Raw genomic sequence first — 24,026 nt, 5'->3', positions numbered from 1 at the left:
AGAATCTTGTAATTCATGCTTCATAAATCCAAGCATCCTACTGCCCATTCTTATTGTCTGATTAGTGAAATGGTAAAGTAATTTAAGTAAAAGTATTATGTAGAAAGAGTAGGAATAGAGAACCCAGTGTCAGATGTGTACATATTGGCCATTATTCAAGTCTTACTCTGTTTTCTGTGTTGTTGTTTTTTTAAGTGGAACAAAAATGTCACCCTCAAACATTGACTTGTAGCTTGAAATATGCTGGTAGAAATTATTCCTTGGGAATTATGGGAGGTGAACACATACCTAAAGGAAAATATTTTGCCATTTGAAAACAAGTTTCACAAATAGCCAATTTCTAATAGCTGTTGATACATTGTTACATTGAGGTTCCTAAAAATAAATGTCTATGCAAAAAAATATACATAACCTTGATTTTTATATGCATGGTGCATTTTTCTTTATACTGGCTTTTGAAAACATGAAATGTTAAGTTTTTTTTATCTCAGAGAATTTCCTAATGGCAGTTAACAAATTTTGTGTATTGTAGCCATTCGGTAGTCTTATTCAGATCCATGGACATAACAGGGCTCGACAGAGAGATAAACTTGGTCACATTCTTGAGGAATTTGCTACTTTACAAGACGAGGTAAGAGGCAGAGTAACCCTTCTAAAATTAAGCAGTTCAAACATTTTTACCAGTGTTTTAGAGGCTTGGTGGCATAGTCCTAAAGGAGCTGCTCTGCAAACCCAAAGGTCGTGCCTCTAGTAGTTCAGATCCACCAAAGCTTCTGAGGGAGAAAGATGGGCTATCTCCTCTCACGTCATATGCGTCTAAGGACTTGCTGAAGGTTCCAACTTGGTGAAAGTCAGTTTGGAACATTATATTAGTTTATTTTCTATATATGTTAAGCTTATTTGTAATGTAAAATAGAATAATTTCATACATGATTTTTTTTAATTCGAAGAAAGCAGTAATCCAATACTGATAAACATTTTAAGTTAATTTCTTTGGTAATCAGAGTGAATTATGAAATTTATTATTAAATTTTATGGGGAATTTACTAATAAAAATATATTCATTTTAAAGCAGATTATGAGTAGCAACAATTTTAAGTGATAACATAATGCTTTTGGTTTAAGGATTATGTGCATAAATATTAGCCATTGTTAATTGAGAGACCTAAATGTGACCATAAAGGACAAATGCATCTGAAAGTATAAGTTTTTTAAGTGGTAGGATTTATATTTTCTGCTCATGTACTGTTTATAACTTTATTTTTTATAGAAGTTCTTATTATCTTTAATAAAAGATTAGTATTAAAACATGTTCTTCTCATAGGCAGAAAAAGTTGATGCAGCACTCCACACTATGCTGTTAAAACAAGAACCTCAAAGACAACATTTGGCCTGTTTAGGTACCTGGATCCTTTACCATAACCTTCGCATTATGATACAGTATCTTCTAAGTGGCTTTGAATTGGAACTCTACAGCATGCATGAGTACTACTACATATATTGGTAAGGGAATAGTTTGTCCTTTGGTGGTTAGACAAATCTGCAAAATGTAATTTTTGGCTAGGTATTTCATTTAGTGGGAGTGGCATCCACTTCCTAAATAACATGACTCTGGGAACTCTATGAACTTTGATAAATGCTGATAGTTGTAGAGGGACTTCAGGACTTTTGTTCATAGGGTTGCTATGAGTCATGCTCGACTCTAAGGCAATCAACAACACCAACATATTTTCATTTTAGTTGTAAGAAAAATAACTAAAATTAGAGCTAGGTCATCTTGAATGTCTTTAAAGTGTCATACACTATACATATATAATTATTTTTTCTTATCATATGAACAGTTAACTAAACTGCTAATAAGAGTTGCTGTAAGGCAAAATGGATTCATTAAAAATCTTTTTTTTCTGCTTGTATGGGAGTAGAAATGAACACAGTTCTGCCCTATATCAGTGGCACAAGGTGCTAATTGTTGAATGTAATTAACTACATGCTATTTTGATTGTGTTTGTATGAAAATTGGAAAGAAATATGTAGAGACAGATTATACTGGACTTGTAATTTAAAAGCTGAAATCTGTAGAGATTACACTGGCTTGGTAATTTAAAAGCTGACAGTTCAGACCCCATCTCCACCCTTCAGGTGGTACTACAGCAGAATAAAGCCTGGAGCCTTGTTTCTGGTAGGTCCCAGCCAGAACCCTTGCAGAGCTGTTCTTTCCACACATGAGGCCATGATATCAGGAAGGAGAGTTCTAGTCAGAGCAAACATTCTCAAGGTTATTCTTCTCCTGTTTAGGACAACTAATTGAGAACTTTACTCTTGGATTTAAAAAAATCAAACACTTTCTTGAATGCTTTCTTACATAAAGGACTAGAATCATTATTTAAAAATGAGTGAGTGATAAACACTTCATTAAATATTTACATACTTGTGATTCTGTTTAGTGGTTTGGTTGGTTTTTTCAAAGAAATTTTAATTCCATCTATATATGCCCTCTTGTGATCATTCGTTTTGAACTGCTTTTGGTCTCACAATTACAGATTGGGTCCCTCCACTTTCTGAAAGTAATTTTATGTTGCAGTTCCCAAATACGGTCCTTAAATTGTGTGTACCCTCTTAAAACCAGCAGAAACAGTGCTGATCATAGTTTGTCATAACTGGAAGTCATATTCATTCACAGATTGCTGGGACCTATCCTTGAAATCCCTGATTAGGTTCATTCTAGGTTTGGACCTAACTATTTGCATTCATAAATGGTTTCCAGGTGATGGCTGATTTTGGTGCAGGAATCAGTCATTCAGAAGGTGAGGTGACATAGTTCCTACAGAGTTGGTGCCAGTAATCTCTCTGGCAATTTGAATCCACCAGAGACTCCTCCCATGCAGTTTACAGGTTCGGAATCCTGCTGGATGGTCAGCTATGAGTCCATTCAGACTTGACAGCATTGAGTTGAGTTTGGCATGGAGGATCTTACACATCTTACTAATAATCCCAATTTTACTATAATAGTCTTATGCAGTATTTTACTTAAGGAACTGAGTTAATTCAGTCAACATAATGCTTTCCACCTTTTCCCATATTATACAGTATTTTTTAAAATTATTCCTCCTTAGTGCTCCAGTATTAGAGCATAGTATTCCATCATGTGATTATACCACAATTTCTCAGTCGCCTCATTCATTGGTGGACATTTGGGCTGTTTTCATTTTCATGCTGTTAACAATGCTACTACAAATATTGTACAAATCTCTTTGTCTCAGTTCTATTTCCTTTGGGGTATATTCAAAGCAGTGGAATGGCTCGGACATACTGAATTTCTATGTTCAGCTTTTTGAGGAAATGCCAAACTACCTTCCTGAGTACTTGTATGGTTTTACACTCTCACCAATAGTATGTGAGAGTTGCAATCTCTTCCCATCCTCTCCAGCACTTATTGTTTGCTGTCCTATTGAACTTTGCCCTGCTACTGGAGTGAGATGGTATCTTATTGTGGTTTTGATTTGCATCTCTCTTATTGCCAGTGATTTTTGAGCACTTCTTCATGTGTCTATTGGTCATCCAAATGTCTTTCCCTGTGAAAAGTCTTTTCCTTATTTTGTAATTTTGTCTTTTTCTTGTGGAGGCCTTATAGTATTCTGTCAACTTTTGTTACGAAACCCCTGTCTGAGATGGCATAGCCAAATGTTTTTTCCTAGTTAATAGGTTTTCTTTTCACCTATTGGTAAAAGTTTTTGATGCACATAGGGACTTAATCTTTAGGAGGTCCCATTCATCAATTTTATCCTCTTCTTGTTGTGTATATCTGCCTGTATCTGGCCTTCTAAGTTTGGTCCCATTTTGTCTCTTATGATCTTTATGGTTTTGAGGTTTACCCCCTAGGTCTGTGATCCATTGTGAGTTGATTTTTTTATATGGTGTAAAATGTGGATTCTGCTTTAGCTTTCATGAGGTAGAAGTCCAGTTTTGTCAGCACCATTTGTTGAAGAGGTTGTCATTTCCCTGTTTGATAGGCTTTGTTTCCTTGTCACATGCCACCTGACCATAGGTGGTGGTGGTTGTTGGGTGCCATTGAGTCACTTGCGGACAGTTCTGAAACCCTCCTGGATCTCGAGCCTCTTTCATGGTCTCCAACACACCTATCCCATAACCCAGTCATGAATCCGTCTTATCTCATCCAGGGTCTTCCTCTCTTGTGCTCTTCCTCCACCCTTCCAAGCATAATATTCTCCAAGGGCTGGTCCCTCCTGACAACTGGTCCCACCTGCCATCGTATTCAGTACTCTTCTCCAGAATAACTCAGAGGCATTGATAGATTAAGTCCTGAGTCCTCAATTCTTTTCCTTTGGTCTATGTGTCTACCATTGTACCCGTACCATATTGTTTTAGTTACTACAGCTGTGTAGTAGGTTCTGAGCTCAGGGAGTGCCATGCCTCCTACTTCATTCTTATTTTGCAAAAGTATTTTGCTTATTCGAGCTCTCTTTGCTTTCTTAATAAATTTGCCAATTGCCTTTTCTATCTCTTTAAAAAATGAGTTTATTATCTGTATTGGGATTGTTTTGGACCAGGTAGATTGATCTTGGTAGGACTGCCCTTTAACTATATTGAGTCTTCCCATCCATGAATGGGTAACATTTTTCATTTATTTAGGTCTCATTTCTTTTTGCAATAGTGTTTTGTAGTTTTCTTTATAAAGGTCTTTTGTGCCTCTGTTTCACGGTGAATTATTTTTTTATCTGTCGTTGGATTCTATTGACCAGGATTTTATTGAGAATTTTCACATCCATGTTCGTGAGCGGTATTGGCTATAGTTTTCTATTTTGGTGTTGTCTTTACCTGGCTTTGGTATCAAGGATATGTTTGCTTCCAAGATTGAGTCTGGGAGAATGCCATCATTTCCTATTTTCTGAAATAGTTTATGTAGAATTGGTGACAGTTCTTCTCTGAATGTTTGATAAATTCGCTTGTAAAACCATCTGGTCCAGGGCTTGCTTCTTTCAGTTCCGTTAGCCTTTGCTTTGTATTTTTTGCAGCTCTGTCATTTGGTGCATAGATACTTATTATGGTTATGTCCTATTGTTGTTTTGACCCTTTAATCATTATATAGTGACCTTCTTTGCCCTTTATGATGCTTTTTACACTAATGTATCTTTCCATAGATTAATATTGGTACTCTTTTTTTTTTTAAAATGGTTGCCATTTACTTGGTATATTTTCTTCCACCCTTTTATTTTTAATCTGTCTTTTGTAGATAGCATATTGATGGGTTTTTATACAGTTTGCTACTCTTTTTCTCTTCATTGGTTTATTTAACCCATTCATATCCAATGTAATTATTAAGAGGCAAGGTTTTGTCACTGTCATTTGGTTGAGTTCTTATTGCTACTGTTGCTGGTTACTTTGATCTAACCTGCTTTCTTTGGCATCTCTTTAAGTAGAACTTCTTCAGTATTTCCTGCAATAATGGTTTTCTTTCACAAACTCCCTTAGTTTCAACTTTCCTGAGAATATCTTGATCTCCATCATATTTGATGGACAGGCTTGCTATTCTTGGTTGACAGTTGTGTTCTTGGAATGTTTGACATATGTCATTCCACTCTCTTCGTACTTGTGTGGTTTCTGCTGAGAAATCATAGCTTAATTTTACTTGCTCTCCCCTATAGTTACCTTTCATTTTCCCTAACTGCTTTTAGAATTCTCTCTTTATCTTTGATCCTGGCAAGTTTACTTATGATAACCCTTTGTGTTTTTCTTTTGGGGCTATTCTATATGGAGTTTGTTCAGTTCTTGTCTCTCTGTCCTCTCCTTCATTATAATAGCCAGGAAAGTTTTCATCTAGGAAGTCTTCCACAACTCTGAGTTTGCTTTTTTCCCTTCTTCCTGTTCTGGGATTTGAATTATGTGCATATTGTTCCTCTTGATAGTGTCCTGCATTATTCTTGGGTTTCTTCGTTTCCTTTTTTATTTGGCTTTTGTTCTAGAAGATCAGTGCTGAGAACTCTTATATTTCTCTGATTCTTTGTTCCACCTCTTCCACTCTGCTCATGCCTCAGGTTTTTTTTGGTTTTTTTGTGCCTCCTTTGTTTTATCTGCATTGTCTTTTATTGTTTTTGTAAGTTCCTCTTGGCTTTTGCTTGTTGTGTTTGTTGTTATGTGTCATCAAGTCACTTGCAACTAGTAGTGACCCTACACACAACAGCTCTGAAACTTGCTCTATCTTGAGCCAACTGTATTGTCTCTTACACACTTATCCCCATTACTTCAGTCACTGAGTATGTCCATCTCATCCAGGGTCTTCCTCTCTTGCACTGTCCCTCCACCCTTCCAGGCTTGATGTCCCTCTTCACGGACCGGCCCCTCCTCGCAATATGGCCTTAAATATGTCAGATGGAGCTTTAAAATCCTTGCCTCCAAGGAGCAGCCTGGTTTCACCCTCCACAGGACAAATCTGCTTTTGTTCTCTTAACAACCCATGGTATATGCAATACTCTTCTCCAGCACCATAACTCAAAGGCACTAATTTTCCTTCTGTCATCTTTTGTCATTGTCCACCACTTTGATGCATAGCAAAGCCAAGACTATGTCCTGGATTAGGTTCACCTTAGTCTCTAAGCTGACATGGTTACTCTTCAGGTGCTCTGGAGAGGTCCCTTACAACATATTTTCTGAATGCAGTTTGTCTTTTGATTTCCTGGTTGCTGGTACCAAGAGTGTTGATTGTGGAGCCAAGCAACCTAAAGCTGTTAACAATCTCAGTCCTCTTCACTGTCTTTCATGATGCTGCCATTTGGCCCAGTGGTGAGACTCTTTGTTTTCTTGTTGAGTTTCAATCCATGTTGAAGGCTGCAGTCCTTGATCTTCTGCAGCAGATGCCTCAGGTACTCCTCAGTTTCTGCAAGCAAGATTGTGTCATTTGCATAATGCAATTTGTTGATGAGGCTTCCTCCAATACTGATGGCACATTTCTTTTCATAGAGCCCAGTCTGCTGGATGATCTGTTCTGTATATAGATTTAAAAGATATGGAAAATAGGATACATCCCTGGCATACATCTTCCGTGATTTTGAACCATGCAGTATTTCTTGCTCTGTTCTGACAACTGCCTCCCTGACAACTGCCTCCTGATCAAGTGTAGGCCTCACATAAGCACAATCAAGTGTTCTGGGATTCCCATCTTAAGTTAACCACTGTTTGCTGTGATCCACACAGTCAAATGCATTTACACAGGCAATGAAACAAAGACATTCCTCTAGTACTCTCTGCTTTCAGCTAAGATCCATCTAACATTAGCTATAATATACCTAGTGCCATGGCCTCTTCTAAGCCCAGCCTGTACACCTGGCATTTCTCTATTGATGTGCTGTTCCAATCATTTTTGGGTAATTTTCAGCATAATCTTGCTTGCATTTGATATTAATGATATTGTTTGATAATTTCTGCACTTCATATTTTTGGGTTTTGGTGGGTTTTTTTCTGGGAGTTTTTTTTATGTAAAGTATGAATATTTATTTTAGGCTTTAGATCCCAATTGATTTTAAAAAAACAAATTCTGATTTCTTTCAAAGTAGCTGAGGCCTCTGTGTTGGATGATTTCAGCGAGGCAGAAGGTGTTCTGTTCACCACCACAAGCCTAACCAATCAGGGCTGAACAAACACATATGCACTGACACTGGAGATGAGTTGCTAAACCTTGGCAAATCTGCTTTGCTTTTTTCTTTATAAGTTTGTGGGGTTTTGTTTTCATTTTCTTTTGCTACGCAATATATGAAGCGCTTCCAGCTTTAAAAACATTAAACTTCTTGATGAAAGACTATTTAATTCTTCAAGAATCTAAAAGAGACCAAATATGTTTTGTTGTGAACACTTTGCAGAGACGAAGTGAGGCGGGAGTTTGGGTTGTTTTTGTTGTTTTTTTTTTAAAGAAGAATCAATACAGTGATGGAGGGATAAAGAATGCAAGAACTCAGACATTCTGTGGAGGGTTATTTTCTCTCTCCATTAAGAGGTCGGTAAAAGGAGCAAACTGAGATCCATAAGGGGAGTCAGCAGGAGCTGTGTTTGTTTCCCCACCCCCTGAATAGGTTTTTGCCTAGGGGCCTCTGCTAGGTCCCCACTTGCTCCTCCTCCCTTTGGCCTGAGATGGCAGGGCAGTAGGGGCATCAAAGGAGCATGTCACATTCCCGGTTCCCAGATTCATCATCATCATCCTAACAGCATCTTCCTCCTCCTCCTCCTCCTCCTCATCATCATCATCAATGTCGTCGTCATAAAACAAATCTGAGCTGTTGTCATTGGACGGCACTTGAGTTTTGATGTAGTATTCCGCCAGGGTTGTGGGGACCTTCACTCCATCCTTTTCTGCTTCGGCCTTAGTGGCTGAAACCTGTTTCCTAATGATTTCAGCATACTCTTTGTCCTTTCCTTTACTGTCCCTCAATTTCCGAACATAACTGAAGCATCCACAGTGGCTGGGGAGAAGGTGTTGGGCTCATAAAGCAGTGAGATTACACTTAAAAGGGTAGTCCTGACATTCTGAGTAGGGTTCCACCTTTCGGAGGGCAGTTCTCCACACTGTGGATCATCTACAAGTGGATGAAGAATTGAAATGTATACATCTCCATTCTCATAAATGTTGGGGTGCCACATTTTGCTCAAGAATCTGAAGGTGAATACGGGTAGTCAATAGGAAATTTAATAGGTGCCTTGAAGTAGCTGCCTTCGTAGAGGGTGTTGGGGGGTCCGCCGAAGATGGCCACCTCCCAGTCGTAGAGGCCGGACTCATCCACCAGGGTGATCTGGAAGCCCTCCGCCATGTCCTCCTGCAGGGATTTCAGCTCGAGCATCAGGGCCTTCTGCGAGCTGGTCATCTGCTGCTGGGCCATCACTACAGCAGCGCTGGGGCTCCACTCCTCACGCACCAGCCAGGGTCATTGAATATTATCCCCACAACATCCTTAAGTATTACAACTCAAGATTTGAATTTGTTCTTCAGTTCCTTCAGCTTGAGAAATGCTGAGTGAGTTTGACCCTTTGATTTTCTGGCTTCAGCTTGTAGAATCCTGTAATTCTTCAAGTTTGTCTTTCAGCCATTGAATATATCCAGTCATTGCTTTGAATTCTGTGTCAGAATGTTCCATCAGTCTTTCTGGCTTCAGGAAATCCCTTGATTCTGGGGTTTTTTTATTACTTTGGGGAGGGGGTAATATAATTCTTTGGTTTTGTGTAGGGTGTGAGGTAGCTACCTCTTCTGTGTCATTGCTGTGGTAAAGTTTTTCTTATCTGAGGCCCTAGCGGGACCTAGGTCCAGTGACCTTGGCGCAAGAGCTCACTGTTCCAGAGGAAAGAAGGGCAGCTTCCCTTGCCTGAATTTCTCTCTAATCATTGGACTTAGGGGGAGACTTGCTTCAGTTGGGAAGCTCAGTGCACTAGTAAAGAAGGGGAGGACAACACACCCTTCCTGTAGTTTTTCCTTTCTGGGCCAGCTGATTCTCTTCCTTTCTCTTTGGTCCTGGGGTTGATGGCTTGTTTTTTTTTTTCTGGTTGCAGCCATCTTTCCTGTTGTCTCTTGTCTTTCTTGGTCTGTAGATTGGTGCAGCCAGAGTCCCTGGATCTTCACCTCTCTGACAGTTCAGGAGGAAGGATTTTGTTTCAGACCTTCTGCTCTAGGGATTTATTTCTGCAGCTGATTGCTGGAGCCTTCAAGGTAATGTGCACGGCTGGCAAAGCAGGCTGATGTCCCAGGCAAAAGAAACTCCATGGCTAGATCTTAAATGTTGGTGATACCCCCTCACCCCCTCCTTGGGGCTGAGGGTGCCTGAGGGGTAGCTGGGAATCATTGGTGACCTGTTGGGTGGTTGGTAGAACAGAGCCCTCTGTGCCAGCAGGCTGCCACAGCTCAGCAGGTCCAAAAGGGTCCTTTCCACCTATCCTGGCTGTGGGCAGGCCTAAGGGAACCAGAGGGGTAGCTGGGACTCATTAGTGGGCTTCGCCTGTTGAAGTGGTTGGTGCTCTGTTCTGGCTTACAGGCTGCTATCGCTCAGCAGGTCCACCTCTCCATGTTAAACCATCCTTATAAATCCCTTGGGCATGATGGATTATTTTTTTTATGTATTGTTGGATTCTATTGGCCAAGACTTTATTAAGGATTTTTTCCTCTCTGTTCATGAGAGATGGTCTGTGGTTTTCTTTCTTTGTAATGTCTTTGCATGGTTTTGATACTAGGATTATGCTTGCCTCATAGAATTATTCTTATTTCTTCCTTGTCTGAATATTTGGTAGACTTCAGCTGTGAAGGTATCTGGGCCAAAATTTTGTGTGGGGGAGTCTTTTTATGACCAGCTCAATTTCTTCTTTTGTCATGGATTTTTTCAAATGTTCTACGTCTGTCTGTGCCATTCTGGCTGGGTGTGAGTTCCAAGGAATTTGCAATTCCCTCTAGATGTTCAAATTCTCTGGAATACAGCTTTTTATAACATTACAATATTATCCATTTAATTTTATCTTCTATTGTGATGTCACCTCTATAATTTCTTAATTATTTGTCTTTCATTTATTACATTTTCCCATGGTTTGTCTATTTTATAAACCCTTTTGAGAACCAGTTCGTAGTCTTGTTATTCTTTCTTCTGTCTCATTGATTTCTGCTCTTGTCCTTATAATTTCTCTTTTTTTTTTTTAGAGCCTGTGGGGTTAAGTTTTTGTTCTTTTTCTTTTTGATAGAGGTGTTAAGTTAGGTCATTGACTTCACTTTTTTTTTTTTTTAATATGTATGTTTTCTTATTGTTATGCACTGCCCCCTGAGGACTACTTTGGCTGTATCCCAGAGGTTTAGGCATGTTGTATTTTCATTATCCTTTATTTCAAGGAACTTTTTTATTTGATTATTTACTTCATGTGTAACTCACTCGTGGTCTAGCTTATTTAGCTTCCTTATGGATGTTTTTGTAAACTTTACCCACTTGTCATTAATACCTAGTTTTATGACATTGTCATTTGAAAAGATACATTGTATTATCTTGATGGTTTTTAATTTGTTGAGGCTTGCTTTGTGTCCTAATATGTGATTAGTTCTGGGTTATGTACCATATGCACTTGAGAAGAAAGTAAATTGATTTTTGTTGGGTGCAGTATCCTGAATACATCTACAAGGTCCAGTTGGCTGATTGTATAGTTTAGATCTTCTGCGCCTTGTTTTCTTTCCAGTTGATCTATCCTTTGATGAAAGTGATGTGTTAAAGTCTCCTACTACTATTATGGTGCTATTTATTTAACCGTTTCTAACCATTCTTTTATGTATTTTCCATTTTATATATTTGTGTTTTATATATTTTCCAGTCCTATCATTTGGTGTATAGATGTTGACCAGTGTTATATCTTACTGGCCTGTGGTACCTTTAATCATTATATTTTGCCTTTCCTTACGTTATGGTAGTTTTCATTCTGAAGTCTATTTTATCAGATATTGGTATTGCCACTCCTATTTTTAAAATTTTTTTTATGTTTATTATTTATTTCAAAGAAAATTTACAGAGACTTTGGATTTCCATTCATTCATTGTTGCACTTTCCACCCCTCCCAGGCCTCCCCCTTAGTACTCTACCCTCTTGGAAAAGTAAAAGAAAAATTCTTTCATTGTTTTACAATCCCTCCCCCCAGCTTCACTCCACTATACAGCCTTTGCTCTGGACTCCTGTCATGACAAAAATACCTAATCACATATCCCTCTTAAACAGTTTTCTCCCTCATCTTTTTTGATGCAGTGAACAGATTATCCGGGAGGCTGGGCTCTATGAGGAGAAATGTGGGGTCAAGACTGGTGGACGATTTATCACAGTCTGCATTATGCAGATGACACAACCCTGCTTGCTGAAACTGAAGAGGACCTGAACCACCTGCTGCAGAGGATCAAGGGCTGCAGCCTTCAATATGGGTTGAGGCTCAATGCCAAGAAGACAAAGATTCTCACCACTGGACCAAGTGGCAGCATCAGGATAGATGATGAAGAGATTGTGATTGTGCACAGCTTCAGTTTGCTTGGCTCCACAGTCAACACTCTTGGCACCAGTAGCCAGGAAATTAAAAGGCGCATTGCCATGGGAAAGTCTGCTGTTAGAGACCTCTCCAAAGTACTGAAGAGCAATGGTGTCTCTCTGGAGACTAAGGTTCATTTGATACAGGCCATGGTCTTCGCAATCACTTGTTATGCATCAGCGAGTCGGATAATGACCAAGGAGGATAGAAGGAGAATTGATGCCTTTGAGCTGTGGTGCTGGAGAAGAGTATTGAGAATACCATGGACTGCTAGGAAAACAAACAGATTTGTCCTGGAAAGGCTTAAACCGGGTGGCTCCTTGGAGGCAAGGATTCTGAGGCTCTGTCTAACATACTTTGGACATGTTGTGAGGAGTGATCAGTCCTTGGAGAAGGACATCATGTTTGGGAGGGTGGAGGGACGGCGCAGGAGGGGAAGGCCCTCTATGAGGTGGATTGATTCAGTGACTGGGATAATTGGGATGGGAGTGTCAGAGACAGTGCCATTGGCACAGGACAGAGCAGAGTTTAGGGCTGTTGTACATAGGGTCGCTATGAGTCGCAGACGACTCGACGGCACATAACAACAACAACAACAACAATACATTGTTGAGCCCATCTTTCTCAGTCTCCCCCCAACGCTGATGTCTGTCCTGTTTTACAACAGTGGCACCAAGCAGTATTTGTTCTTTAGTGACTGAGATACTTCACTCACAATAATGTCCTCCAGGGTCACCCATTTTGAATAATAATGCATGAGTTCCTTGTTTTTCAATGCAGCATAGTATTCCATTGTGTGAATTTACCACATCTTCTCTATCCATTCGTTTGTTGATGGGCACTTAGGTTGTTTCCAGCTCCTTGCTATTGTGAACAAAGCCACACTAAACATGGGTATGCGACTCCTGCTTTTTTGTGGATGCCATTTGCTTAGACTATTTTTCCACACTTTAATTTTTATTTTTTCCTCATTTCTTAGTTATGCCTCTTATAGGCAGCATATATTGAATTTTTGGGTTTTTTATCCACTCTGTTGCCAGTTTTCTCCTGATTTTTACCTTAAGGGTGTTTTTTGACAGGCCAGGTTTTATCATTATTTTCATTTTGCTGTTATTCTTTTGTTTCTGTTTACAGTGGTCCATCCACTCACCTTTGGTTTCTCTGTTTGAGGGACTTCCTTTCAAATTTCTTACGGAATTGGTCTTGTTTTCACAAATTCCTTTAGTTCCTGTTTTTCTGCAAATGACCTGATTTCCCCTTCATATTTGCTGGATATAGGATCCTTGGCTAAGAACTGTTTTCTTTCAGCCGTCTCTATATGGCATCCCGTTGTCTTTTTCTTTTCAGGGTTTCTGCTGAGAAATCAGAACTTTATCTAGTTTGTTCTCCTTTGTATGTGACTCTTTGTTTTTCTTGTGCTGCTTTTTGTATCTTTATGTTTTCTTTTGGGGAATTTGATTCTGGGGTTTTTTTATTTATTTATTATGAATTTCAATGAAAATGTACAGAGATTTTGGATTTCCATTCATTCATTGTTGCACTTTTCTCCCTTCCCAACCATCCCCCCAGTACACTATCCTCTTGGAAAAGTAAAAGAAAAATTCTTTCATTGTTTTACAATCCCTCTCCCCAGGTCTACTCCACTATGCAGCCTTCTCTCTGGACTCCTGTCATGACAAAAATATCTAATCACATATCCCTCTTAAACAGTTTTCTCCCTCATCTGTTTCGATGCAGTATACATTATTGAACCCATCTTTCTCAGTCTCCCCCCAACCCTGATGTCTGTCCTGTTTTACAACAGTGGCACCATGCAGTTTATGTCCTTTACTTCATTCAGCATAATGTCCTCCAGGGTCACCCATTTTGAATAATATTGCATGAGTTCCTTGTTTTTCAATGCATCATAGTATTCCATTGTGTGACTATACCACAGCTTTTCTATTCATTCGTTTTTTGATGGGCACCTAGGTTGTTTCCAACTCCTTGCTGTTGTGAACAAAGCCACGATAAACATGGGTGTGCATGATTCTGATATGTTGTGATGTTTTTCCTTTGCAGTCTAGTCTGTTTGGGGTTTGTTGAGCTTCTTGTCTTCATAATGCCTGGAAAGTTTCTTGTAGGACCTTTTACACAGGTTTCTCAGTGCTTTCCCTGCCTCTCTAAATGTTCTAAGATTCTACTCATACATATGTTGTTTCTTTTTTTGTCAACTCACATTATTCCAATGTTTTCTACATTTGCTCTCTGTCTCCTCTCTGGTTCTTCTTCTGTTATGTTTCAATTGAGGTTTTTATTTTCTGGCTCACTGACTATCTGGTTCATCTCTTCTGTTTATTATTGTTGTTGTTTATCTTTCCAGCGTGTTGGAAAACTTAGGCCATTTCAAACTTGACATTCTGGATTGCATTTTCATGTATTTCTGTTAAATCCAGTACTGTATTGGCTGTATACCCTCTCTTATGTTGATTCTCTAAATTTCTTCTATTTTTTATTTGTAGTATCAATTTTTCTTCCATATTTTTCAATTTCCTTAGTAGCTGTTTAAATAATTCCACTTCAGGGTATTTCTTTATAGTATCAATTTTTCTTCCATCTTTTTCAGTTTCCTTAGTAGCTGTTTAAATATTTCCAATTCAGGGTATTTCTTCTGGTTCTCTGTCTCTAGTGTATTCACTTTTTTTATGGCTTCCATTCTTTCCTCCACTGTTTGTACCTTCTGTAGCTATTCATGAGATTCTGTCAGTTTCTTCTGCCTCTTTTTCCCCCCCCACAATGTTTAAAGCTACTTGTTGCTTACATGGCATTACATGAAGGGGTTTTTTTGCTGTATGTTAAACCATTTCTATTGTATCTCTGTAGATTTTTCATGGTTTATATTTTTATTTATTATTTGCAGACTTAAAGTGTTCCTTTATGAATTAGGGCAACTCACTCTGCTCAGAATCTTTTCTGGGTCTTTGCATTGGGAGCACTTCCATTTGCTAAGGTTTTCAACTTCACTTTGTACTGCAGTACATATTTGTAGGAATTTCACGTGACTGTTCGCCACCTCTTCTAAAGTTTGTAACTCTCCTTGGTGGAGCTGCTGGTAAGTACAGGAGCCAAAATCCATTTTTGCCTGGCAGGTGTGGGCTCAAGGGCGAAAGGTCCTACTTTTTTCCTGCTATGCTCTGAATTCTTACACACCCTCTCAGTTCTTAGGTGTAGCGTACAGTGGATCTCTTCAACTTATCCTGTCTCTTCTTAAGTTTACAGATGTCCTTGGTGGAGGTGATGAACACAGAAGCCCGAAACCACCTCCTGGCAAACAGCTATGCTCTATTTTTTACATTTTAGTGTTTTATCTTGTCTTACATCTTTTGGAGAAATTTTGGAGGTACTATATATATATTAATACTGGAAGCAGGAGCGGCATCCACTTCCGAAATGGCTTGCCTCCGGAAACTCTGTGTACGAACAGTGCTCAGGCCGTTCATTCATAGGGTCGCTATGAGTCATCTACGACTCGACAGCATCAAACAACAACGTGTGTATGTGTGTGTGTGTATGTGTGTGTGTATGTATATATATATAAACTCAGACTTTTTTTTTTAAAAAAAAGGCCTTTAATGCAAAATATAAAAATATCTTTATAACATGATTCATGTTTTCAAGCTTTAATTTCTTAGTGTAAATTAATAATGAAAAATAGAAAAATTCCTTTAAACGTGCTTTGTATGTTTTGCAAGTCTTAGGGCTTCTTAGTGTAATCTTATTTTTTTTACAAATTCAATGAATTTTACTTGATGGTGATATTTATGATACTGACTTACTCATAGGGCTTTTCTGTTTTGGGATTAACTTTGACATTGGAGATCCTTTTTAAAACTTCCATGCCTTTAGTCATTTGTCCAAATACTATATGCCACAGCACTGGTACTACTGTTAAAAAACCTGAAATCCATTAGTGGATGATCCAGCTTTGGCCAGGCTGAGTGTGTGTGGTCTCTCATGCCATAATGTTGAATGAATTTTCCTACCCATATGCTTTCTCCTTCCATACCAGTACCTGTTGGATCTCCAGTCTGAATCATGAAGCCCTTAATGATAAGATGAAATGTATGCCCTTTATAATAACCATTTTCTTCTGTGAACACAGAAGTTTTTCACTGTCTTCAGGCACTCAGCAGGAAAAAGTTTGATGTGAATATTCCCGATGCTCGCATGGATAATGGCACTATCTGAAATTTGTTTAGATCCTTCAGGTTGAGTAACTACCATGACTTTTTCTTTAGAAGGTTTTTCATTAAAAACATTTCGGTCAGAATCTGCACTTTTTGTATCTTCTGGTTCTTGTTGGTAAACATAAAATCCATTCTTTTTGAAAGATGGACAGACTATTGTTGGATCAGCTTGAATATTCTGAAGAACAGGGTTTTCAGAAGGTTTCATCTCTGTAGTATTTGGAGCACGATGTTTTTTGGCAGTTCCCTGGAACAAAGCCAGTTAGTTGCATCACTCTAATATTCTCCTCTTTGCTTAAAATAGACATACACAGTTTGTTTCTACACTTAAGACTTTAATGCTCAGCATTTTCCCATATAGCACGCAGTGTCCAGTTTTGTATAAAAACCATACTAATTAATCTTACTGCATCTCCCTTACCAGTTCATGTTCTACAGCTGTTCACTGGCCAAATTCCATGTCTGGTAACTGCTGCCTCATCTTTTACAGTTCATTACACCTGCTGAGGTGATTCATCAAAGACTCTCATGAGTTTTCCAGTTAAAAACTGTAAAATTCTAACTTTTCTATATGCTGGTTGGATAAACCTTGAACACTGTAAATTCATATAAATGTGTCAGTTTTATATTCCCAGTTCACATTTTTGGGGAATTTATATTCATAAAGAGACCCTATCCAGTAGTCAGTCATTCCAGATTTGTCAGAAGACACTACAGTTTAGTAAACTGGTTTTAACCATATCTGAGTAAGAGATGATATATGCAGTTTGTCAAAAACATGAAGTGGCTGGTTATCTCCTCGACCATCATAAAGTAAAATCTTTCCAGTACTCTTTTTTCAGAAGCAGCAACTGAAGATATAGCATGCCGTGGGCAGTAGTAGGTTCACTCGCACTGTTCAGGAAAATAGCCAAGCTTCAGCATATTGATCATGTCACAATTAACTACATCAAACACCTTCATTGCTTTATCATCACCCACAGAGCAAAGCTCTCTTAGAGCTAACTGCAGTATTCTCAAGGACTCCCTGGTGGCTACAAAAATGTTTTAAAAAATTCCATTCCCTCTTCCGTTTTTTTCCAGAACTTAACATGTCCTCAATGACTGGCAGTAATAATAAAAACTTTCTTTGATGCAAACTACATGAGTAATAACATCTTTATGCATGTAACTGTGCTCATACATGGATGCACTTGGGAGATTGTCAAGATAAACTCTTTCGAACTCCAGAACTTTCTTTTTATTGGCCAGTGTTGACTCCACAGAGAAAGGCCCAACCCAGTGCTCTTTATTCTCTTCATCGTTCTTTTGGGCCACAGACACTGCCAACTCTCTTTCATTGAGTTCAGATTTTCCCTGTTCCTCCAGGCCTCTGTACTTTGTCCTCTTCAGCTATCCGTAGCCTCCACTTCTTGCCACCATGTCTGAGTCGTCAGGAAAGGTGTAACAGTAGAAGCTCAGCTACCAGTCTCTCAAACTTTTTTTTATTCCATTAATTTGTTTTATTCATTCTTGTGCATTTTCTTCCCCAGCCCACCCTAAAATGCACCCCTTGTTTAAGATTGTTGTCATACATATAATGCCTAATCATGTATTCTTCCTGGACAGATCTTCCCAGACATTTCCTCCCCCCTTCATCCGTTCCATTATCTATCTAATCTTCCCAACACCCTCATGTCTGTCCTGTTTTATAACAGCAGTGTTTTACAGTGTTTATTCTTTTGTGATGGAGGTATTTCACTCAGCATAATGTCCTCCAGGCTAACCCATGTAGTATAATGTTTTATGAGTTCATTGTTTCTCAATGCTGCTTAATATTCCACTGTGTGACTGTACAAAATAGGTTTGTTGGGGGTTTTTTATCCTTTGATTTATTAATAGGCACTTGACTTGCTTCCATTTCTTTGCTATTGTTAATAGCACAGTAATAAATAAGGGTGTGCATCGAACTTTATTTTAATAGCTCTTGTAAACCTTTTGTTTTTCTCTTAATGTAGAAAGTTCTTTATTATTATGGATTATATTTTAATATATATATATATATCTCCATATCCTAGATTCCAACTCCTTTTTGACTCAACAGAATAGAATGTTCATTTAAACATCTGAAAAATTAGTGTCTGGTAGAATATTTGTTTTGTATGTCATTTATAAATAAACTCAAGTAATGGCTAAGTCTGAATGTTGTCAATATTTAGTTTTTAGATAATACAAATGGGTCTGTTTTAGAAATATTCTTTTATGATTGAGAGGTAAAAAGAATGTTTACTAATAAAGTTAAATGTGTCCTTAGTATATTAAAGTTAAATGTGGGTTAAATATCTTTCTTATGTAAAAGTCTGTTAATGGATACATATTTTAGATATGTATGAATGTGTAAAGGAGTCCTGGTGGTACAGGTTAAAGCTCTTTGTTGCTAAGTCACAAGCTGCTCCATGGGAGAAGACAACCTACTTCTGGAGATTTACAGCCTTAGAATTCATGCCTCTGAGACAGCTATACTCATTATCATATAGGGAGATTGTCTAGCAGTTAGAAACGACTTTACAGTTAATAGGTTAGAGGGTACTTATATATGTGTTTAAACACAGGAGTGGCATCCACTTTCTAAACAACATGCCTCTGGAAACTCTATAAACTTTGAGAAACGATAGTTATAGAAATGCTTCAGGTCTTCTGTTCATAGAGTCCCTATGAGTCATGTTTGACTTGATAGCAGTGAACAGCAAAAATTATATATATTTACCCAAAAATCTGAAAATTTGTGAAATGTATATCATTATATAAAATTAAAGTGAAATTTTTTTTATATTACAGATGTGACAGATTAAAAGGAGAAAGTAATGTGTAACATTTATCTCTTAAAAAGTCCATTTTATTGGTTACCTAATTGGATAATCTAAGCATTTTGTTTTGTTTTTTAAAAAGGGTTTTTTTTACTCTTATAAGCAATTATCCCTTTATTGGAGTTCTGATGGCCTAGTGGTAAGAAGCTGTACTGCAATCCTGAAAGCACACAGTTCAAATCCACTAGCTGCTCCTGAAAACCATCTAGAAGGGTCTGTTAGAGGTCACTTTGACTCTACAGCATACAACAGCAACATCCCTTTGTTATTAACCGTTCTTGTATTGATGAAGTTATCAATTTATAAAATTTCCTTTTAACCAACACTTTTAACTCTTTAAGGTATCTCTCAGAATTCCTATATGCCTGGTTGATGTCAACACTGAGTCGTGCTGATGGCTCTCAAATGGCAGAGGAAAGGATAATGGAAGAGCAACAGAAAGGTCGTAGCAGTAAAAAAACAAAGAAAAAGAAGAAAGGTGGTGTGGATTACTTTTCATTTTTAAGACGTAAACAACATAGGAGTAAAATTTAGTTTTTACAAATAAATTGATGGAAATGTATTCATCGTGAGTTGTAATGAGAGAAGTAATCATTATGTTTTAGTTCTTACCCATTTTCTCTGTAGATACTCTAGAGACAATAGCATTCCAGTGTTAGTCCTGTAAGTTTCTTTGTTCTTGCCTTACTTTTCTTTTACTTCTTTACTGCTGATTCTAACAAGAATAACTGCTTGGAGTGAATGAGCAGAATAAGAATAAGTGAATAGATTGGAAAAGAAGATAGATGGAGACCTTTGGTCTTCTTTTGACAGAAACCTGCAGTGGAAAGAAGTTTGTAGAACACATTGGGGTGTTATCTAAGAGCTCTGCCAAAAGAAAAGACAAATGAGTTTTGGACAGAGCACAGCCAAGATTCCTTAGTGGGAAGAATGGTGACACTTCATCTCACAAACTTGAGCATATTGTTAGGAAGGGACAGTCCTTAGAGAAGGACATCAGGCTCAGAGAAGTGGAGTGTCAGCAGAGGGGAGGACCCTCATTGTGATGGATTGACACTGTGACAGTAGGCTCTAGTGTTGTAGAGTTTATAAGGATGGCCCAGGATAGGGCAGACAACACCTAACAGCAACAGTGGAGTAAAGAGAAATATTTCAAAGGGACTGACCACTTCATCTCTCAAGGAAGAATATAGATATGACTCTAGTTCTTATGAAATACTATTTTGTATTTTCTTGGGATTTAAACAGAGTTTCACGGAGGAGGGAAAAAGGGAGCTCTGGTCATAATCTGTGGGGAGTTGTGCTGCTAACTCAAAAGCCAGGCCTCTCTAGCAAAGTGAATCTACCAGTGGCCCTGCAAGAGAAAGATGGACAATCTCCTCTTGTGCAATTTACAGCCTCTGAAAACCCATTGGAATAAATAGTTTGAGTTGGTCATTAAACAAGTTATTTGCTTTCTATATGAGATGTCTCAGTGTGGTAAATTGAGAAATTGAATTTACTTCCTGCTAGAGTTTTATGTTATTAGCGATTTGGGAAACATGCTATTGCTTAGCCTTTCAGTTTTGTTTTATTATTTGTAAATCTTCACCTTAAAACTTAGCCAATGAAACAGGTGGTTTGATGTTTTGATGTAGTAAACAACTGCATGGTTTGTTAAATTAAGAATTATTTTTCTTTCTATTGCACTAATACCAGAGCAGGAGAGAACAAAGAGTTTAAATGGTTTTCTTTCTTGTTATAGTTCGCCCATTGAGCCGAGAGATCACAATGAGCCAGGCATACCAGAATATGTGTGCTGGAATGTTTAAGGTAAGTTGTTGAAAATTAGCTTCTTTTTGCTCATTAACTATGTTGTTATTATGTAGCTTAATTTAAAATTAACTCTTCTGTGATTCTTTCTGGATTCTGATTGCACCTTTGTTTTACTTCCCACCTACTTGAACAGTCATTAATATATTCAGTAACTGAATGCTTACTGTGTGTCAGGTAACTTATGCTGAAGACTGTTGGTTACTAAGTCTAATTAAATGAGGTCCTTTCTTTTAAGTGTCTAGTTCATAATAGGCAAGACTCAAAAAATAACCCCTCCCAAACACATAAACTCAGTGCCATTTAGTCAGAGCTGACCCATAGCTGAGCCTCCTATGGAATTTCAAAGGCTATCAGTCTCATGGGAGGAGAGTACCTGTTTTTGGGTTGGCAGTGCACCACTTTACTAGGCCACCAGAGCTCACAATAACCATCATATTTGAGTCCATCAGTGCAGCCAACCTCTTCCTTTCCAGCCCTCATCACCAAACATGATGCCCTCCTCCAGCAAAAATTATACCCTCCAGCAGTTGATCCATCCTGACTACTTGTCTGTCCAAACGAGTAGGACACTCTTGTGTCTGTTGATATCTGTAATTTTTGGAAGTATTTTACCAAGTTTTTCTTCCAGTCTCTTTTCATCTGAAAGCTCTACTGTAGGCTGGCCACAGTGGATGTCTATGAAAGAGTGTAGGCATCATGAGGATGACTGGGTCTGTCATCTGTTCACTCCCCAAAGGGGAACTATCCCCATCAACAACTTCCACAGTATAGACCCAATTCCTATAACGTTAGACATGGTCTTCCACTGTCCTACACCTACTAATACTAATTTCACTACCAGTCTTACTGCTTTACTGGGTCAGAAATCTTTTGCAGTGATCATACAGATCTTACAGAACCTTACTAGAGGAGTATGGACCTTATCAAGGAAGTTAACAAGCTACAGGTCAGGTTGATAGTAGGATACTGCCCCTCGGACAGTCCCAAAGTGCTGCTAAAATGTGTTCACAGTTTCCGTGACCTTCAGCCAGATGGCTTAGTTTGGAATTACAGAGTTTCCCTAGTCCTGGCAGTTACATTCTCTTGATCCTCCAGCAAGGTTGGGTGAAGGCCCCTGGCTCTGCCTGCATAGAGCAACAGTCCCAAGTCAGCTTTGTCATACTGGTCTCTGATTCTCTACTGAGGCTATTGCTGCTCTCCTGTAAGTCCTGGATTCTCTACTGAGGCTATTGCTGCTCTCCTGTAAGTCCTGGGCAGGGGTCTCAGACTGAAGAATGCATACCGCATTCCTGATTGTACTTCTCTTCTTGCTGGTAGTGGTTACTCTGTTCTATTGCTGAACCTGCTTAATTTAAACCTCACAGGATGGCAAAACTAGCCAAGCCCATTTCAAATAGATTAACACATCTTCTTTCATATGCCTGGCTTGCCCTGTGGCAGTCACAGTTGTTGGCTATGAAAATCACTGTGAAACCTGAACCCTTAACACCATAGTGACCCTCTAGTTTTTAATACTAGCAACATAGCTTCCAACATCGTATTAATGAGCAAAATCTACCGTACAACAAACTGATAGGCAAGATATGGGAAAATAGTAATATAGTAATTTGGTAAACAGTAGAACCTGAAAAATGTTTAAGAGATGGCATGCACAATAAACATTCTAGCAAGCCATTTTTCTCTTCTATTTGTGAGTCATGATTGTATTGTTGTTCTGGACCATCCAGTTAGAACCTGCACACTAACCCTCCAGCATGTTTAAACAGGCAGTAAATCACATGGGAAGAGATTGCCCATCTTTCTCCCATGGGGCACCTATTGGATTTGAATTGCATACCTTTGCATTGGCAGCACAATTCCTTACCACTAGGCCACCAGAGCTCCCTTTAGCTACATAAATGGCTGGTTTTTTGATTGCTGGTCTGTTAAAATGAAGATAAACACGTGTTCATTGATGTCATCTCTTTCTTATTCTCTTTTCCTTCTTTAGACTATGGTAGCGTTTGACATGGATGGCAAAGTTCGGAAACCCAAGTTTGAGCTTGATAGTGAACAAGTTCGATATGAACACAGGTTTGCTCCTTTCAACAGTGTAATGACACCACCACCTGTGCACTATCTACAATTCAAGGTTAGCCTATTCATTGACATAGTTGTGAAACTGTTATATCTCAGTGTTCTTTCACATGGGCTGTTTACAGCTAGACATTTCTTTAAATGAGTCTAATATTTACTTGGAAAAATAGAACAAGAAGCTATGTGAATAGTATAGAGATGATTTGACTTTGTTAGATGTTCCTATAGCATTTTAACAGATCTATCCATTTTAACAGATCTATCAAACCTTATAGTAAATATTGAAGATATATGTGTTTAATAGAAGCTAGGTCATGAGGGTTGCAGATTGAATATAACATGGGAGAGAAAAGGTATGCTGAATTTTCGTTTAACATATATGGATGCAGACCAGTGTATAATTCTTAGATAATTAAAGATTATTTTAGAGTTTTTCTGTATTGAACATGTTTCTAATAATATAAATTCCTTTTTTTTTTTTTTAAGGAAATGTCTGACCTCAATAAATACAGTCCTCCTCCTCAGCCTCCAGAACTATATGTGGCAGCCAGCAAGCACTTTCAGCAGGCAAAAATGATACTGGAAAATATGCCAAATCCAGACCCTGAGGTAAGACTGGATTCACAATAATGTTTAGGGGGGGAAAAAATCATTTGATAGGAAATAACAGCACTTTCTTCTTAATGAAAATTTAATTATACAGAAGTAGCATTAGTTAATGTATCCTCTTGTTTTTCTGCCAAGAATTTCAAATAGCTTTGCCCACCCACCCTCATCAAACTTAATATTGTTTTTATGATGGGGGTACTACAAAGAGAAATTAAGACTCAGGGCCATAAATTAAAAAGCCTAGAAATATGACATAGACTGATCCATAGCTCAAAGCATTATCATCTGTAGCTTTTTTATGAGAGAGATGGTGAGTCTATCCCACATGAATGTCAGAACCATCTCAGGAACAGGTTTGAGGCTTTGAACACTAATGAACGAAGGCCAGATGAGTTGTGGGAGGATATCAAGGGTATCATCCAGG

At 38.3% G+C, this 24,026-nt stretch overlaps 1 protein-coding gene and 2 pseudogenes across 1 annotated transcript in view; 1 reads left to right on the top strand and 2 right to left on the bottom strand.

The window, feature by feature from the left end:
- The window catches only part of LOC102857926 (N-alpha-acetyltransferase 35, NatC auxiliary subunit-like), a 210,682-nt gene that overhangs the window by 176,423 nt on the left and 10,233 nt on the right, over positions 1 to 24,026 (top strand). Inside the window, exons 15-20 of the mRNA XM_006900868.1 lie at positions 533 to 631; positions 1,325 to 1,503; positions 19,444 to 19,580; positions 20,847 to 20,914; positions 22,908 to 23,048; positions 23,480 to 23,602. Of these exons, the coding sequence (XP_006900930.1) occupies positions 533 to 631; positions 1,325 to 1,503; positions 19,444 to 19,580; positions 20,847 to 20,914; positions 22,908 to 23,048; positions 23,480 to 23,602 (747 nt within the window). The remainder of the gene's footprint in view (positions 1 to 532; positions 632 to 1,324; positions 1,504 to 19,443; positions 19,581 to 20,846; positions 20,915 to 22,907; positions 23,049 to 23,479; positions 23,603 to 24,026) is intronic.
- Positions 8,160 to 8,882, bottom strand: LOC102859543 (annotated as a pseudogene).
- Positions 15,812 to 17,557, bottom strand: LOC102857519 (annotated as a pseudogene).

Source organism: Elephantulus edwardii, unplaced genomic scaffold (assembly GCF_000299155.1).
Source record: "Elephantulus edwardii isolate Elephantulus edwardi_28Jun2011 unplaced genomic scaffold, EleEdw1.0 scaffold00298, whole genome shotgun sequence".
Classification (NCBI taxonomy): domain Eukaryota; kingdom Metazoa; phylum Chordata; class Mammalia; order Macroscelidea; family Macroscelididae; genus Elephantulus; species Elephantulus edwardii.
This window is presented reverse-complemented; position numbering and strand designations above follow the sequence as displayed.